The sequence below is a fragment of the Ostrinia nubilalis genome, chromosome 5 (assembly GCF_963855985.1).
Source record: "Ostrinia nubilalis chromosome 5, ilOstNubi1.1, whole genome shotgun sequence".
NCBI lineage: Eukaryota > Metazoa > Arthropoda > Insecta > Lepidoptera > Crambidae > Ostrinia > Ostrinia nubilalis.
The window spans coordinates 8,983,450-9,001,395 of record NC_087092.1 but is presented as its reverse complement, the minus strand read 5'-3'; the positions used below and the strand labels follow the sequence as shown (position 1 = coordinate 9,001,395).

General features: G+C 34.0%; 1 protein-coding gene and 2 long non-coding RNA genes across 3 annotated transcripts; 2 read left to right on the top strand and 1 right to left on the bottom strand.

Annotated features, from left to right (window-relative positions):
- Window positions 1-353: 353 nt before the first annotated feature.
- Window positions 354-2,923, bottom strand: LOC135071869 (uncharacterized). The gene is made up of 2 exons (XR_010257339.1): window positions 2,683-2,923; window positions 354-2,507 (listed from the first exon to the last, which is right to left on the bottom strand). It is a non-coding gene; the product is annotated as an uncharacterized LOC135071869 (long non-coding RNA).
- Window positions 2,924-3,057: 134 nt separating this feature from the next.
- On the top strand, window positions 3,058-11,856 carry LOC135071862 (lys-63-specific deubiquitinase BRCC36-like). Its single transcript, XM_063965709.1, has 6 exons — window positions 3,058-3,311; window positions 3,468-3,678; window positions 4,178-4,275; window positions 4,948-5,058; window positions 11,061-11,207; window positions 11,661-11,856. Exons 1-6 carry the CDS (start codon window positions 3,210-3,212, stop codon window positions 11,781-11,783), a joined length of 792 nt encoding a protein of 263 aa, XP_063821779.1. The 5' UTR covers window positions 3,058-3,209; the 3' UTR covers window positions 11,784-11,856.
- Window positions 11,857-12,539: 683 nt separating this feature from the next.
- LOC135071868 (uncharacterized) lies at window positions 12,540-17,191 on the top strand. The gene is made up of 2 exons (XR_010257338.1): window positions 12,540-13,496; window positions 13,591-17,191. It is a non-coding gene; the product is annotated as an uncharacterized LOC135071868 (long non-coding RNA).
- Window positions 17,192-17,946: the final 755 nt, after the last annotated feature.

Sequence of the window (17,946 nt, the reverse complement as noted above, 5' to 3'; positions counted from 1 at the left end):
TGTAAAAAGTTATAATTTTAAAATAAACGTAAGTAGTTACCAAAGGACTATTATAATAAGTTAACATCTATAGTCTTTATGCATTTTACACCGTTTTATTTCCACCCGCCAACTTGATGTCAGAATGGACGGCGGCGGACTTTGTTAATCGTTTCATCTTGTATTTAGTAGAACTACTAAATCTTTTTACTCTACTATGCAATACTTGTAGATATGTATTAAATATCAGTGCACCTCATTTATCGTTTAAATGCTGTTTTAATCAGAGAACTTTTGAATCTAAACAAAAAAAATGTTGTATGTCTTCCGACATTGAAAAAAATATATTTCACAAGTAAATAAAAAGGCGTAGATAAGAATTAACATTATTTTATTTATTTAATGAAGAGATACTAAAAATTGGCATTTACAGTTTCTAAGTATTGTACACCGTTCAACTACCCACCCGCCATCCTGACGTCAGGTTGGCGGTGGAACTTTGTTTTTCGTTTAATTTTGTTTATAGATAAGTACTAAAATTTTTATCTTCGCTATCAAATAATAGTAAAACACTACTAAATACCAGAATATGTTTCATTCGATTTCATGATACCCCACCCGCGGTTCTGACGCACACCTGATTTTGAATAATACTTGATATGTGTAATAGTTTGCCATAATGTATTTTAAATTATGTTATACTTACCTACCATTCATGACATACTTACCTTAACTGAAAAATAACTTGTTCAGCTAATCCTAAGATACTAAATTAATACTATTGTCTTTATGATAAATTAGAGCCTATTTTAAGTACTTGATACTGTAGTTGGATTTTGTTAACATGTCAAGCATTGAATACAATCTTGCTATGATATTATGTTCATAAGTATTACAGTGATTACCTGTATTATGTGTATACATGTACTAGGCATTTAATAATCTTTAAATAACTAACTAGATCTTAGTATAATCATAAATATGTTGTGCTGTATTATTGTGCCTAATCTTGAGTCATAGTCAACATGTAAGCAGTAAGTAAAGTAGGTACAACATGATGTTTTCTGTTTATTTACAAAGAAAGGGAGATGTAAAGTAAAGACATCACTATTTGCATTTCTGAACTGTCATTGTCTATGATTGTTTTGTCTATGCCTGTATCGCATTTCGGAAGCCATTAAAACCACAAGTTGTATTTTCCAAAATCAAGTTTTATTTACACATCCCAATGTGCCAGATACCTATGTCAAGAAATAAAGATTTTACATTGGTTTCATTGAATTTGAGCAATTTTATATTTTTTGTTTATTTAGAAAGAGCGAGTCTGCCCACAGAGAGCGAGATAGTGATACTTAGTTTGTGCTTCAAGTAGGTATTCGGAGTGTGGCCTCCATTTTTATCTGTAGCTTCATGCTAATTCGCTGGGTGCGAAGTACTAAGAATTTTGACATTTCAGAAGTGTTGTCAACACTGAAACATTCCCACTAAGAATGGAGAGCATTTTCATGAATTAAAAAATAATCCTTTCTTGAATTTAAGGTTTCACTTGAAAAACTAAGGCTTAAAAATGTACCGATCATTTCAAAATGGTTAATTGAATTTTTATTATCATACTTTTGAAGTTACAAAAAAAATTGGGAAATTATTTTTCTATTACTGGTCTCCCTGGCCAATAATCCATGGGTTACAAACCTTTTTTATGAAAATCCTTTTGTTAATAAAATCTTAGCTTCATAAAATAATCAACTTAACAAGATGCCAATTTTATAATCCAAGTTGATTATGATGACGATAATGATGATTGATGATCAATACATATTTTCGTATAAGATAATATGTTGTTTTACTACGTTAAAAACACGTTTTTTTCTATTTAATCTCTAAAATGTACATAATAATTAGTGTTCATTGAATTCACAAAACAAAAAATAGTTCATTCTTGTAAATTGTACTTGATGAAATTTCATTTCATATTATTTATTAATAATTCAAAGCAAAAAAGGCTTATTACATCTGAATTGTCAAAAAATGACAGCTGTCAGAATTCCGTCGAATTAAAAATCGGACTATAGGTGGGGGGGACATAATCTATCGCAGCGCTCATGGTGGTCAAAAGTAGAAATAATGTTAGCTCTGTCATCAGATGTATCTGTCAATGGCAAAGCGATTCTACATAATACATTTTAATATCATTAATTAATCGCATGAAAAGGGTCCTACTGGGAACTTAAATAAAAGAGTGGACTGTATTTCGATAGGGCTGTTTTAATAGCCGTTTACAATTTGGAAATAACTAAACTATACAACGTGGTAGTACAAAAATGAGTCACAGTAGTTGTTGTGCACAGATGTTTGCCTTATGATGAGAGCGTGAATTATTGAACTCTGCCCTTGTTTTGTTCTTAATTCTTCTACATCTCGGACTTGTCCAGCCAATACCAACAACTTTCCTTTAAATACGGTTTGTGGTTGGAATTTGATATTGTAACTCTCACAAACCCGGTCTTCAAAACGATACTCATTTCGATCTGAAAACGATATTTAATTTATTACTAGCGATACAGAAACATTTAAATATATTTACTGTTATATAATGAAACCGTTAAAGTAGCTTTTTCTTTTTGTTTTACTGTAAAACTACAACTATAAATGAAGTAAACAAACCCTGACACAATCAAAATTAAACACACTTTTTGGACTTACCTCATTTGATTTGAATGACCAAAATGATTTCAAAACCTTTTTTCCACCCAAATCGTGGTATCACAACAATTTATTAGTTGAAAATATTTGTTATTTTTTCATTTCGATATTTTTTCACAAATATACGACCTAAATGTCAATGTGACAGAGCCCACAAAGTTGTGGACGCTAGTTGGCGCTGTAATCGTGCACGGAGCCAATACCCCAAGCCCAAGTCCCATCCCACTTCTTATAACTCGTCCCACACTCACCTGAAAATGGCACAAATGAAGTCAGCCTCGACAAGTATTGCCACGAACAAAAAAGAAGAAGCCTTCTGTCATCTGTCAAATCACGTTGTCAGTGTCACTCTGACAAAAATAAACAATATTATAATCTCTTGGCTCACTTTTGCTTCCTTCGCTAATAAAAATATCTAATTGGTTTAGTTTTTATTGTTGCACCTGCCTATTCTTAGACATTTTTGTTAACACAGTTCCTGTCCTATTTAGTAAATAGTTACGTAATCCAAAAAGTATAAAAAAACGATGCTTAGTAAAGTTCTCCTATCCACCGATGTGGCTTTAGTATGTACACAACATGCTTTATCAACTGAAAAAGAAGAAATTATGGGATTGCTTATTGGAGAGGTAGTATATTATTATTACATGTTTATGATGAAGCAAACATTTTAGGGCAAAAACAGATCTTTCTACCTATTTCACATTGATAAAATAATGTCTGTAGAATAATGTACCTACTCATTTATAGGTATTATACACTAACTTTATCAAAACTGATTACAGGTTCATGATGATGGAAGTCTTGTTTCAATAGTATCTTCAGTAATTCTGCGAAGATTAGACAAGAAACCTGATCGTGTAGAAATATCTGAAGAGCAGCTTGTACAGGCAACACTAAGAGCAGAAGAGTTGGCAGCTGAAGTGGGCAGACCTCTAAGGGTAGTTGGATGGTATCATTCCCATCCACATATTACAGTTTGGCCTTCACATGTTGGTAAGTTAACATGTTTGTTACTCTTTCATACTAAAACGACTGAACGGATTTTGATGAAACTATACAGTATTATTAGTTATAACCCAGAATATCATATAGGCTTATTTTTATTCAAATCTAACAATAGTCCGCCTTATGTACACCGTTCTATGTGCATATAAGTTTTACAACAAAATGTTAACAAATAACTACTAAACTGAACTATAACTAAATGAAAAAAAGGGTAAAAATTAAAATATATGTATACATATAATACAAGCTTTATAAATAAAAAAAATTATAGGCTATAAATTATGACGATATGTGCTGTGACAAAATAAATTCCACTGTAAATAAATCCACTGCACCATTCACACTGATATCATAAATAATATTATCCTGGTGAAGTGTTTGTATAGTTCTAGAAAGTAGTCTCTTATACAATATAATTTTACTTGTGCTATTTCATTATTTGCAACAAAAAATTGAATTTGAAAAATATATTTTTTTTTACTTACAGACCTTGCAACTCAGTCAATGTATCAACGAATGGACTCCAGTTTTGTTGGCATTATATTTGCCGTATTTTTGACTGAACAGTCCACAAAAGCTCCATCGGTAATTTATCACCTTACTTTTATGATTTTATGTCATGGTATTAGTATTTAATTTCAGGAAGATAGCAATATCTTAAATTAACATCTCTAACTGAAGTGTACAATCTCACGATCGCTTTATGGAGCGAAACAGACGGGCTTAGAAAAATGCAAAGCAGCAGCTAATTTTAAAAACAACCAGCTTGAACTATAAATAAAATACTCAGTAAAAAAATATTATTGGTAAAAAAACCCAACTGCGTAAAAATGAACTAAAAAGATAAAAACAGTGTTCACAAATGCAATCGGAGGCATCAATGACTAATTCTTTTGTTGGTGATATGTATTTGACGCAGTTGGGTTTTTTGTTTATTCAATAATATTTTTATTTTTTTAGATAAATAAGCATTTTTGTAAGCTACTTAAAAAGCCCTTTATTTTGATACCCTACTCGATAGGTTTTGAGAAAAAAAATTTTTTTTAGAAGACATCATCTTCACTTTCCTGATCCTTTGCACCCTTTTTTCCGTTTTCCATTTTTACTTTCCTATACGTTTCCCTACCTTACCTCGTTGTGGCTGACGCACAAGCCGTGCATGCCATCATAGAAAAGAAAAGACATGGCGCCTAAATTCGAATTCCTTCTGGCGCAGTCGGGTAAATACCACAAAATAATAATTTATTGTTATTTCAGATTCAGATAACTTGTTTCCAATCTGTCAATGAAGGTTCATCCCAAAGTAGAAAGGAAATAGAAATGGAAATAATTAATAATAATGACTCTTTAATTGCAAACAACTTTCAAGTAAGTACAAATAAATAAGTCTAAAACAAAAGAAACCATTGACCAAAGAGTCAAAAAGCGGGCGCGAGATATGGCGCACGGTGGGCTGATATTAGAGCTTCATAGACTTAGCGTCGCTCAAAAATCAAGTGCCGAATTATGAAAAAATAAATATGCCAATGTGTTCCTTTACCAAAAAGGAATATTTTATGTTATGTAACGTTTCTTGATAAAGTTATTATTTAATAAGTTATTGACAATTTCCTTTTTTTTTTGTATGGAGCTCAACATTTATTTTTATTTTATTCGTTATTCTTAAGCTTTCTTAAGAAATTGACTTTTGTATTATGTAATGCAACATATAAGCTATGTTATCACCAAGTGTCGCATTTCGGAAATCTTCGGAACATTGTCATTTTGGACTTTAAAATAAAAAAATAAAAAAAATTTAAATCACTGCCAAATTTTGTAAAAATAACTTCGCCAATGTGTTCCTTTGCCAAAAAGAAATATTTGATGTTATGTAACTTTTCTTGATAAAGTTATTATTTAATAAGTTATTGACAATAATTACTTTTTTTTGTATGGAGCTCAACATTTATTATTATTTTATTCGTTATTCTTAAGCTTTCTTAAGAAATTGCTTTTTGTATTATGTAATGCATCATATAAGCTATATTATCACTAAGGGACGAATCCCGGAAACCCTCGGAACATTGTCATTTTCGACTTTAAAATAAAAAAAAACGAAAAAGAAAACTGCAATGTTATGTACTTTCTTCCGTACTACCCTAACAAGGTGAAGAACTAAGCACGTTTTTTATAGTGGTGTTCCCAGGAGGCCTAATCCACATGATTACTAAGGTTACTATAATATAATATTTGTGTTATGGAAATTAAGCCAGTTTGAAGTTAAGTTTATTGGTTAGACTCAAGAGCCACTTTCTGAATCTACAAAAGTAAAGCTTTCTTTCTCAGTATCAGCCTAGACATGAAATTGATCATTTATAGTGGACTTTTTGGTAGTGTTGAAAACCTTTCTTGATGGCAATTACGTCTAAATTATTCATTTCTGTTGATATGGCTTTGCAAATATCACAGCGCTGCTTGTGCAGAGCTGCCATTTATCAACGATATTATTTGTGTATCTATCAAGTGAGAATCAGTTATTACGAGATTGTTTTGCTTCCAGAATTTTATTAAGATCTATTAAATTTTCAATTTACGCGTCCATTAAGTTTTTTTCATTGTTAACATTAAAATAGGTCGACAATAATTAAATGCAGCTTATTTTGAATTAAAAAAAATGGGTCTCCTTCATAAATTCGAAAAAGAAATGAGTCGATAGTAAAAAGTGGAGCTAGAAACCTTATTTTCCCTTATCCATTTTATCTGGAGACATCAAACCGAACGTTCATTTGGGCACTTACCTACAAGTAGCCCTAAAACGCTAGAATCATCATTTTCGCAAATTTTGTTTCGCAGAACAAACTATACTACGTACATGGAGCTCTACATACGTATATGCCTGCAAGCATACAAAATTATTGCTCACGGAAAAGATATTTACTTCCAATCAGAAAGTACTAAACCACGCTCGAATTTTGCAGGAGAGCAACTAATGAAGATATTTTACACAATTTATTTTTAAAATCTGATTCTCAGATATAGATAATAATATAAACTTCATAGAAAACACAAAGTTTTATCAACAGCAGCAAAAAGTTTGATCAAATGATCAATTTGATGATGAGGCTGATACTGATACTGAAAGAAAGCTTTACTTTTGTAGACATTAGCCTATTTCACGGTTCAGAAACTGACTCTGAATAACCAATAAACTTAACTTCACACTGGCTTAATTTCCATAAAACATATTTTAATAATCTTACAAGTGGATTAGGCCTCCTGGAAACACCACTATAAAAAAACGTGCTTAGTTCTTCACCTCGTTAGGGTAGTACGGAAGAAAGTACATAACATTGCAGTAATTTTTTTTTCGTTTTTTTTTTTATTTTGAAGTCGAAAATGACAATGTTCCGAGGGTTTCCGGGATTCGTCCCTTGGTGATAATATAGCTTTTATAATGCATTACATAATAAAAAAGCAATGTCTTAAGAAAGCTTAAGAATAACGAATAAAATAAAAATAAATGTTGAGCTCCATACAAAAAAAAAGTAATTATTGTCAATAACTTATTAAATAATAACTTTATCAAGAAAAGTTACATAACATAAAATATTTCTTTTTAGCAAAGGAACACATTGGCGTAGCTATTTTTACAAAATTTGGCAGTTATTTAAATTTTTAATTTTTTATTATTTTAAAGTCCAAAATGACAATGTTCCGAAGATTTCCGAAATGCGACACTTGGTGATAACATAGCTTATATGTTGCATTACATAATACAAAAGTCAATTTCTTAAGAAAGCTTAAGAATAACGAATAAAATAAAAATAAATGTTGAGCTCCATACAAAAAAAAAGTAATTATTGTCAATAACTTATTAAATAATAACTTTATCAAGAAAAGTTACATAACATAAAATATTTCTTTTTGGCAAAGGAACACATTGGCGTAGTTATTTTTACAAAATTTGGCAGTTATTTAAATTTTTATTTTTTTTTATTTTAAAGTCCAAAATGACAATGTTCCGAAGATTTCCGAAATGCGACACTTGGTGATAACATAGCTTATATCGATAGTGGAAATATCAATTACTGTAAGGGACAAAACACGACTTTTCAGGAGAGCCAAAAAACGATTTTTTTTTTCTTTATACCTTAATATCTTTTTATGTGATGTTACGATTTAAATAGTTTCTATGGCAAAGTTTCTTAGAATTTTCTGTTCTTTCATAATATAAACGCCAAATTTTCGAAAAATGGGTAGTTTAAAAGATAGCATGTCCCTTACATTAAAAAACCGAGCTTGACTGTACCTTACAATGTTGAAATTTCACAGTATGGAATGTCATGTATGTTGTAAGGTACATTTAAGAATAAACACGACAGTAATATTATTGTAACTTGACAATTTTAACATTGAAACCTGATGTAAGTAGAGGTTGCATTCGAGTATTCATTAACAAAACGAAGAGAAGAGATAGAAACAAGACAACTTAGTGTTCACAAATGCAGTTGGAGGCATCAAATACACATCACCAACAAAACATTTAGTCACTGATGATGCCTACGTCTGCATTTGTGAACAAGTTGTCTTGTTTCTATCTTTTTCTGTTCATTTTTACGCAGTTAAGTTTTTTTTTTCAATCATCGTTCGTTCGTTTTAGCCGAATGACGTCCACTGCTGGACAAAGGTCTTCCCCCAAGGATTTCCACAACAACCGGTCCTGCGCCGCCCGCATCCAGGCACCTCCTACAACCTTCACCAGATCGTCGGTCGACCTAGTGGGGGTCTGCAGCACATTACGTCTTCCAGCTCGTGGTCGCCACTCAAGAATTTTTCTGCCCCAGCGGCCATCAGCTTTGCAAGCTACGAGCTCCATCCACTGCCACTTGATTTTAGCGATTCTGCGGACTATGTCAGTCACTTTGGTTCTCCTGCGGATCACGTCATTTCTGGTTCAATCACTACGAGCATAGCACGCTCCATCGCCTTTGACCTTGAGTCTTCTTATGAGGCCCACAGTAAGCGACCACGTCTCAGATCCATAAGTTATAAAAGACTTTTGTCTTGAGACAGTGTGATATTTCAGACGTGAGAATATCACGAAGCTTCCTGAACGTTGCCAGCCGAGTTGGATTCGACGATTGACCTCTTCCTCGAAGTTAGACCTACCTAAGGCTGGTTTTAGTGTCACGCAGACCGTCAGTGCGGATCGCTCCGCACAGCCAATCTGTATGAACTGATAGGGAGCGAGCGATTCCTGCGGACCGCATTACTCTAAAACGCTTCCTCGAAGTTTACAGATCGGCTGTGTGAAGCGGATCCGCACTGGACGGTCCGCGTGACACTATAACCAGCCTAACTGGACTGTTTGTACTAGGTATATATAAGTGTCAACAACTGCCGAGTGTAGAGTATCCAACCTTTAGAGGAGTGGGTGCAACACGGACATTTGACATGCTTTTGTCTTGTCCATGTTTCATTTTAAGACCCCCTTGTTGAGAGGCTCGACTCAGGCCATTGTGCATTGTGCCTAGATCTTCCACGGTCTCAGCCATGGCTATGATATCGTTTGCGAATCAAAGGTGGGTTATTTACTCACCGTTGATATTTATGCCGAATCCGTTCCAGTCCAGAAACAGTTTCGGAGTTTTCAGTTCCCCCTGTCTGCTGCTGCAACTGGTTTCGAGTCTTGATCCTGGAGACGGAACTACATTGTGGCATTCAAAATTTCGATGTATCGATATAGGTAGTCAATTTGACACCGTTGGAGAAACTGTAGTAGGTACTGCCCAGGTCTCGATCGAAGCTTTCTCATAGTCCACAAACGCCAGGCAAAGTGACTGACTATACTCCTCGGTCTTCTGTATAATCTGCCGTGGCGTATGTATGTGGTGTACTAAAGCCTTTTCGGAAACCGGCTTGTTGAGAGGCTGGAAGTCATCGAGCTTACGAGCGAGACGATTCGTAATGACTCTCGAAAACAGCTTGTAGACATGGCTCGGAAGTGAGATGGGTCTATAATTCTTCAACAAGGTTTGTCGCCTTTTTTGAAGAAGAGTGTCACCACACTTCTGTGCCATACCGTAGGCGTTTTTCCTTCGAGGATGACGGGATTGAACAGCTTCTGAAGAGCCTTCAGCCCCTCGGTCAAAAACCCAACTGCGTAAAAATGAACAGAAAAAAGATAGAAACAAGACAACTTAGTGTTCATAAGTGTAGTAGGAGTGGGAGGCATTAAATGCATATCACCACCAAAAAAAGTAATTGATATCCTATATGCATATTAACGTAAAGGCCTAATTATAATAAATCAAAAAGTTTTAAATGAAGTAAGGTTCAATGAGTTAAAAAGTTAAAACCAACAGTTTAGGGTAAGGGCTGAATTGTATTATTAAAAGGAATTTACGTCCTTTAAATCATTTGTTTCCCCAAAAGTCGTATTCAGACGACTAAAAATGTTTAAGGTAAGGGACATTTTTTTAAAGATATCAACATTTCAAGTATACCAATCGATAGAGCCGAAAATTCTGAATGCGTTGGTATATATAACTCATTTTGGCCAAAATGTCCCTTACATTAATTGATACTTCCACTATCGATATGTTGCATTACATAATACAAAAGTCAATTTCTTAAGAAAGCTTAAGAATAACGAATAAAATAAAAATAAATGTTGAGCTCCATACAAAAAAAAAGGAAATTGTCAATAACTTATTAAATAATAACTTTATCAAGAAACGTTACATAACATAAAATAGTCCTTTTTGGTAAAGGAACACATTAGCGTATTTATTTTTTCAAAATTAGGCACTTGATTTTTGAGCGACGCTAAGTCTATGAAGCTCTAATATCAGCCCACCGTGTGGCGTGATATCGACATGGCGATGTCATACCATTACGATATGATTAGACTGTGAATTTTATGGTTGTGCACATTTCATTAAGTATTTAGACTCAACACATTTCATAAGTATTTAGCAATAACTCCAAATTTTTTGCTGTTTTAAAAAACGCCCGTCAGCTCATCTGAAAGAATTCAGTTTTGTCTAAAAATGGAGTAAGTGCTGATATCGTTAGCACGGCGCAGTACGTGTGAAATAAACTGTATTGCAGATTTTTTACAGAACGTCTCACCATCACCAACCTCACGCGCCCGCTGTTTGACAAAGACAGTTGTTTTTTTTGTAGTGAGTCATATGAAGCTTTCAGATGAATTAACTTCAAACGTAGAAAATTATTAATTTTATGAGCGCTTCGCCATGTAGCAGCGCGACAGACGCGTGGATGCATGCCTTCACATTATAAAAACGCCGCTGCCGCGCTGCTGTCGCGTTTCTAACACCCTAATGTGAAAGCGCTCTTTATAATAACTTTATCATAACATTTTACAGATATTAACGCAATTACCAGCAATACTTAAAGAAGAAGAGGATGAATCGTACAACACTGAAGTTGGATACGATGATAGTGACGATATTATAAACAAACAACATAATGCGGCTGTCAGAACTATTGCAATCGGGCACATAGTTGAAAAGGTTCGTTAATTAAATATGAAAACTTGTGAGGGCGGGATATTTGGCTTATAATACTGGGCGGGTTGCCTGTTCTGCTCTTGATATCCCATTAGGGAGCACCTGTACGGCTAGCACGAAAATCTTTCCGAGTTCGAATCGTTTGCGTATTCGACAAAATTCGATAGTCAATCTTCGAATTAAACGAAAACGTGACAATTTTGACTCTCAAAATAAGTTTCGTGCAAACATTTCTTATAAGTTCACTTTACGACACGTTCACAAGTGCGCTGTTTAGTTTTCGTACTAAATCTTTTGATGGCGATTCGAATACGCAAACGATTCGAACTCGAGAGGTTTTCGTGCTAGCCGTACTGGTGTATTGATTTAACGTTTTGGTTAAATTTCGACGATACATTGAATATTACTAAAAGATTAACTGTTTTAAAATACATTGAATAATGTTTTACATTACAGATGTCAAGACCTATGTTAGAAGCGTTAGTAGCCCGGAATGCATTAAATACAGTGAGACTTACAGCATTGAAGAAACATCACCAGGAGTTAATGGCCCGATTAGAAAACGTGTCTGCTACGTAATGTTCGTGGATTTTAGTAACGCATATGAGATGCAATATTTTGTAAAATAAATAAACCTATTTATAAGACGAAATCCTTTTTGATTCTAAGATATCCCAAATCATCAATCTTGAAACTGTTCTCTACAGTAACTTTGTATGTAAATTGTAGCATTGTAGGATAGTACTCAAGGTACAATTTGAGCTTTTACCTCCGTGACATCAAGCCAACGAGGTCCAGATAAGTGATCATATATTACGTTGCATATTTTGTGGTATTAAGTTGGCCTATTACTTCATAGATACCTACCAAGTACCAGTTTACCCGAACCACCTACGCGCACCCACTTTATTTATTGCGGGCTAGGGCTACGCAACCCTGAGCAATCGAAAATAAAGAACTTGTCGACCCCTAACCCTTTGAACGACTTGTCAAAAAGCTCTTTACTGTATGCGCTAGTGTTGCTCTCTAGCGGCAGAAGTTTAGATTAACACTTTTTATTAATGCAGATCAGTCATTATTTAGTCCAGTCAATGAATGCCTTAACGACGGTGTAGAGAGAAATCCGTGGAACACAATTTCTGACCTCGCACTATGGATCGAAATTGCGATTTATGGACATAGCGATTTTTTTCACAATTTCTATATGAAAAAATTGCCTATCGATAGGTTACGTTATTCTGATGAATAAATGCTGCACAAGTTTTTCTCTAAAACCAATAGTTTGGCTGGAAAAAAACATTTTCCATTTTCGTTGTATGGAATGAAACTGTTGTATCATCTTTGGATTTCTTTAATAGTCTATGATTGTGTTCATTGTCTATGGTACTGAAAAAGACGGCCATGTTTTTTTGGCATCTTGAGGGAGCTGGTTATTTAAACAAGCAGTGTCAGTAATTCATTCAGTATTTTATTTATCTACTGCCTCTTATCACATGGTGGCAGCGGTAAAAGTAATAAATGGAGAAAAAACATAAATCAGACATGAAGGAGGCAGAGCAGGGTGGAAGAGGCCACCAAGCCAAGGTGACGCCACCCGGAATTTTCAGTTTTGTGCCGGAAGAATGGCCGAAGTATAAAACCAGATTTATGAGGTACATGAGTTTAACAGGTCAAAACAACAACGTCGACGAAGAAAAGATAAATTGCCTCATTTATTGCATGGGAGAAAGGGCAGAAGACGTAATATTGCAGTTTGGGGAGGACGCCATGTGCTACCTTAAGCTATTGAAAAAATTTGATGATTTTTTCGCTCCCAAACGAAATGTAATCTATGAAAGATTCAAATTCAACGCCAGGGTGCAACTACAAGGCGAAAGGGTTGACGAATTTGTCACTGAAATACACCGACTTGCCGAGCACTGTGAATACGGCGTTCTGAAGACTGATCTTATCAGAGATAGAATTGTCGTTGGTATTGCAGATAAAAGTCTAAGCGACAGGATGCTACTCAAACCAGATCTTACATTAGAAGAAGCCATACAAATGGGAAGACAATCTGAAATACAGCAGGAAGAAACTAAGAAAATGAGGGGTGAAGTGACAGAACTCATGAAAATTGAAAAAAGAAAAAAGACAGGAAACTGCTGGTTTTGTGGGAAGGAGCGACATCCAAGAGAAAAATGTCCCGCGGAAAAAGCAACTTGCTACAATTGTAAACGTGTGGGACACTTTGCTAAATTGTGTCGGTCTAAAGCAGTTAAAATTATAAAAGAGGATTCAAATGAGTATGAGGTGTGTATGATACAAGGTGGGAAGTATACGTTAAATGTTTGTATATTTAATTCAGACAAATTTGTGGATAAAATATTTTTTTTAATTGATACAGGAGCAGATATAAGTGCTATACCAGAAAATGTTGCAGTGAAGGCCAAACTACCGTTGGTGAAATCAGGTGATAGTGTAAAAGGGCCAGATGGGACCAAATTGAATGTACTGGGAACGGTGCAACTGAAATTACAATATAAGGACAGGATATATGAAGGTAAAGTCTATGTAATCAAAGATCTTAGTACAGCAATATTAGGCAGGCCATCAATTGATAGTATGAATATTCTAAAAGTTTGTGCTATCTCAAATTCAAGTCAGATCAGTGACACACATTCAAATGTTTTAGTAGAAAAAGAATTCCCAAAAATCTTTGATGAGTTAGGGGTTTTCAAAGATGAGTTTCACATAAAATTAATTAATAATCCTAAGTCATATGTCCAGGCAACACCTCGCAGTGTATCAATACCTCTTTTGCCCAAAGTTAAGGAAGAACTGGATAGATTGCAAAGATTAGGTATTATTAGTCCAATTGAGGAACCTACTGATTTTGTGTCACCAATTGTGGTAGTGCTCAAGAATGATAAAGTGAGAATTTGCGGTGACTATACACAAGTAAACAAAAATATTTTGAGGCCAGTTTATCCAATTCCTAAGGTACAAAATACATTAAGTAGACTGAAAGGTGCTAATTATTTCTCTAAAATCGACGCTACTTCAGGATTTCATCAAATTCGTCTGGATGAGGAGTCTAAAAAGCTGACAACCATTATTACACCTTTTGGAAGGTATATATACAACCGTTTACCATTTGGACTTAATTGCGCACCTGAATATTTCAGTATGAAGTTCTCAAATCTGCTGAAAGACCTAAACGTAGCAATACATGTCGATGACATTCTGATTTTTGAACCTACTAAGGAATCCCATGATCAGGTACTTAGAGAAGTTTTAAAAAGATTGCATAATGAAGGGATAACAATTAATAAAAGTAAATGTGTGTTTGGGGTAAAGGAGGTAAGTTATTTGGGACACATTGTTAACAAAGAAGGAATAAAAGTAGATCCAGACCGAATCAAAGCCATTAGTGAATTTAAAAATCCGTCTAATAAAAAAGAATTACTACAATTTTTAGGCATGGTTAATTTTGTAGGAAGGTACATTCAAAATAAGTCTCAAATCCTTGCACCATTACATGAGCTTTTAAAAGAAGACCGGCTATTTATTTGGGGTTACCTTCAGAGACAAGCATTCCAAACTATAAAGGACAATTTACTAAGGTCACCCACTCTAGCACATTTTGATCCGGAAATGAAAATAATTATTTCAGCAGATAGTAGTTCTTTTGGGCTAGGAGCAGTTTTATTACAAGAAGACAAAAAAGGCCAAAGATCAGTAGTGATGTATGCTAGTAGAACATTAACAGAATCCGAAAAGCATTATGCACAAATAGAAAAGGAATGCTTGGCTCTGACATGGTCAGCTGAGAAATTTAGAGATTATATATTAGGTATTCCTATTATACTAGAAACTGACCACAAACCTTTGCTGCAAATATTGCAAACAAAACCATTTGATGACCTTAGTCCGCGACTCTTAAGATTTAGATTAAGGTTGACTCGTTTTGACTATGAAGTAAAGTATATCCCTGGGAAAGAATTGGTAGTAGCAGATGCCCTGTCCAGACAGCCACTGCCAATTTATCTTAGTTCAGATAAGGAAAAGGAGTTACAATTCAATATCAATTCACTTGTCAGTGAAACTGTGTCAGAGAACATTCTATACAAAATAAAATCCAGTCAGAGAAACTGTAACATATGCACTCAAATTATAGACTTTACAGTTCATGGGTGGCCTGCAAAACATCTGTTAGGTAATTTGAAACCATATTATCAGTATCGGGACAACTTCTCAGTGGAAGGGGAATTTCTTTTGTTTAATTCAAGAATTGTAATACCTGACAACATGCAACAAGAAATCTTAGATAGAATTCATGAAGGACATTTAGGAATTACAAGGTGTAGGGAGCGTGCAAAACAGTCAGTTTGGTGGTTAGGTCTATCAAAACAAATTGAGGAAAAAGTTAAGACTTGTTCAAACTGTATAGAAACATCACAAAATTATAAAGAGACCATGGTACTAGACCCACCACCAGATAGACCCTGGCAGAAAATAGGAATTGACTTATTTAAATTTTCAAACCATTGGTATTTAGTTGCAGTTGACTATTACTCTAGATATCTGGAAATATTTAAACTACATGATTTGACTGAAGACTGTGTAATAGTTAAATGCAAAGAAATGTTTTCTAGGTATGGAATTCCAGAGGTAGTAAGGTCAGATTGTGGTACACAATTTAGAACAAAGTTTAATAATTTTGCCAAAGAGTATGGGTTTCAGTCTATAACTAGTAGTCCCTACTATGCACAAAGTAACGGTCTAGCCGAATCCGGAGTAAAGATTGCAAAGTCTCTTCTAACAAAAAATAAGGATATTTATCTAGCTTTACTAATCTATCGAAATACCCCTTCTGAGATAGGTTATAGTCCAGCAGAATTAATGTTTAACCGAAAACTTAGAGATAACCTTCCTATTATATCTAGTAAACTTGATAACCCAGTAGTCTTAGGTCAAGAATTCAAACAAAAGATGTTGGAAAAGAAACATAGAAATGGGTGTTATTACAATAAGAGACATAGAGCAAGGGACCTGCCAGAACTGAATACTAATGATAGAGTGTGGGTTACTGATTTGAAAATATATGGAACAGTTGCATCAAAATGTAAGGAACCTAGATCATATATAATTAATACTGAAAGAGGGAAATTTAGAAGAAATAGATGGCATTTGAAGTTGGCACCTACTGAAACTATTTCACCAACGGTAGGAGGGTATGTCACAAATGAAAATGTAATTTTAGATGAGGTGCATTGTAAGGGTTCTGCTGATATTACAAATCCTGTTGAGGATCAGATTGTTGATTCTGCAGAATCCATTGAAGTTAATCCTTCTAATTCTAATGTTAGTAGCTCGGAGGAAACTGGATTTGAACAAAATAATACCAGACTTAAAAGATCTGTAAAGCGTCCTGCTTATCTAAATGACTATATGTGTTACTAGGGTAACTTAACTAAAATAGAAATAATTGATGTAAACCTCTACCTAAACTTGGTTTCAGCAGTGTAACAAATCACTGAACCCAAGTATTTATTTACGTAGGGCTGAAACCAAGTAACTAGGCAATACAATTATTTAAGTACATAGAATGTAATAGCTATGTTATGAAACTTAAAAATAGTGGTTAATGTTGCTGTTTAACCTAAGTTTATTGTAACAAAACATGAAAGTATTATTTTGTGTTGGTGTTATGTATGTTGCTGTTTAACATAAATGTATACTGTAACAAAACAGAAGTATTAGTTGTGTACTTATATTAACTTAAAATTAGCTGCATAATTTATTGTCATTAGCCGTAATACTTGTGTTAATGTATTAAGTTTATCTTAGCATTTTTGTTTCTAAAAAGGGGAGATGTTGTATCATCTTTGGATTTCTTTAATAGTCTATGATTGTGTTCATTGTCTATGGTACTGAAAAAGACGGCCATGTTTTTTTGGCATCTTGAGGGAGCTGGTTATTAAACAAGCAGTGTCAGTAATTCATTCAGTATTTTATTTATCTACTGCCTCTTATCACAGAAACATAAAGTGGTCGATTTCGACTAAGCCTTGACAGATCTTGCTTTGAAACTACTTGAGCCTTGTTTTATGGCTTGTTGACTATAATCCTACGCAATCAACGCGCGCCCAAAGTTGCCCGTTCATAAGTTATGAGGTTCTGAAAAATTTTAAAAAAGTAAGTAAAAGTGACTTTTTTTTGGAATATCTTTAAAGATTTAACAAAAATATAAAGATTCTATACGTTAATAATGTAAATTAACCTTAAATTACTGCTAAAAACACATTTTAATAAAATTAAAAGGAATAAAATCAGCGATATTATTTTCACAATTTCTGTTTGAAAAAAATACCTATCGATAGGGTATGTTATTTTGATGAATAAATGTTATGAAACGTTTTTCTCTAAAACCAATAGTTTGGCTGGAAAAAAATATTTTCCATTTTCGTTGTATGGAATGAAACGTAAAGTGGTCAATTTCGACTAAGCCTTGACAGATCTTGCTTTGAAACTACTTGAGCCTTGTTTTATGGCTTGTTGACTATAATCCTACGCAATCAACGCGCGCCCAAAGTTGCCCGTTCATAAGTTATGAGGTTCCGAAAAATTAAAATTAAAGTAAGTAAAATTGACTTTTCTTTAGATAAGACGACAAGAGAAAGGTTAATTACATTACTAAAGTATAGAATTTTCATGTTTTAGTTGAATCTTTAAAGATATGTCCCAAAAAAAGATACTT

Coding starts and splice junctions, on each gene's coding strand:
- LOC135071862 (XM_063965709.1), top strand. CDS start 3,210: ATGCTTAGTAAAGTTCTCCTATCCACCGATGTGGCTTTAGTATGTACA. Junction 3,312..3,467: donor TGGGATTGCTTATTGGAGAG/GTAGTATATTAT, acceptor AACTGATTACAG/GTTCATGATGATGGAAGTCT. Junction 11,208..11,660: donor TCGGGCACATAGTTGAAAAG/GTTCGTTAATTA, acceptor TTTACATTACAG/ATGTCAAGACCTATGTTAGA.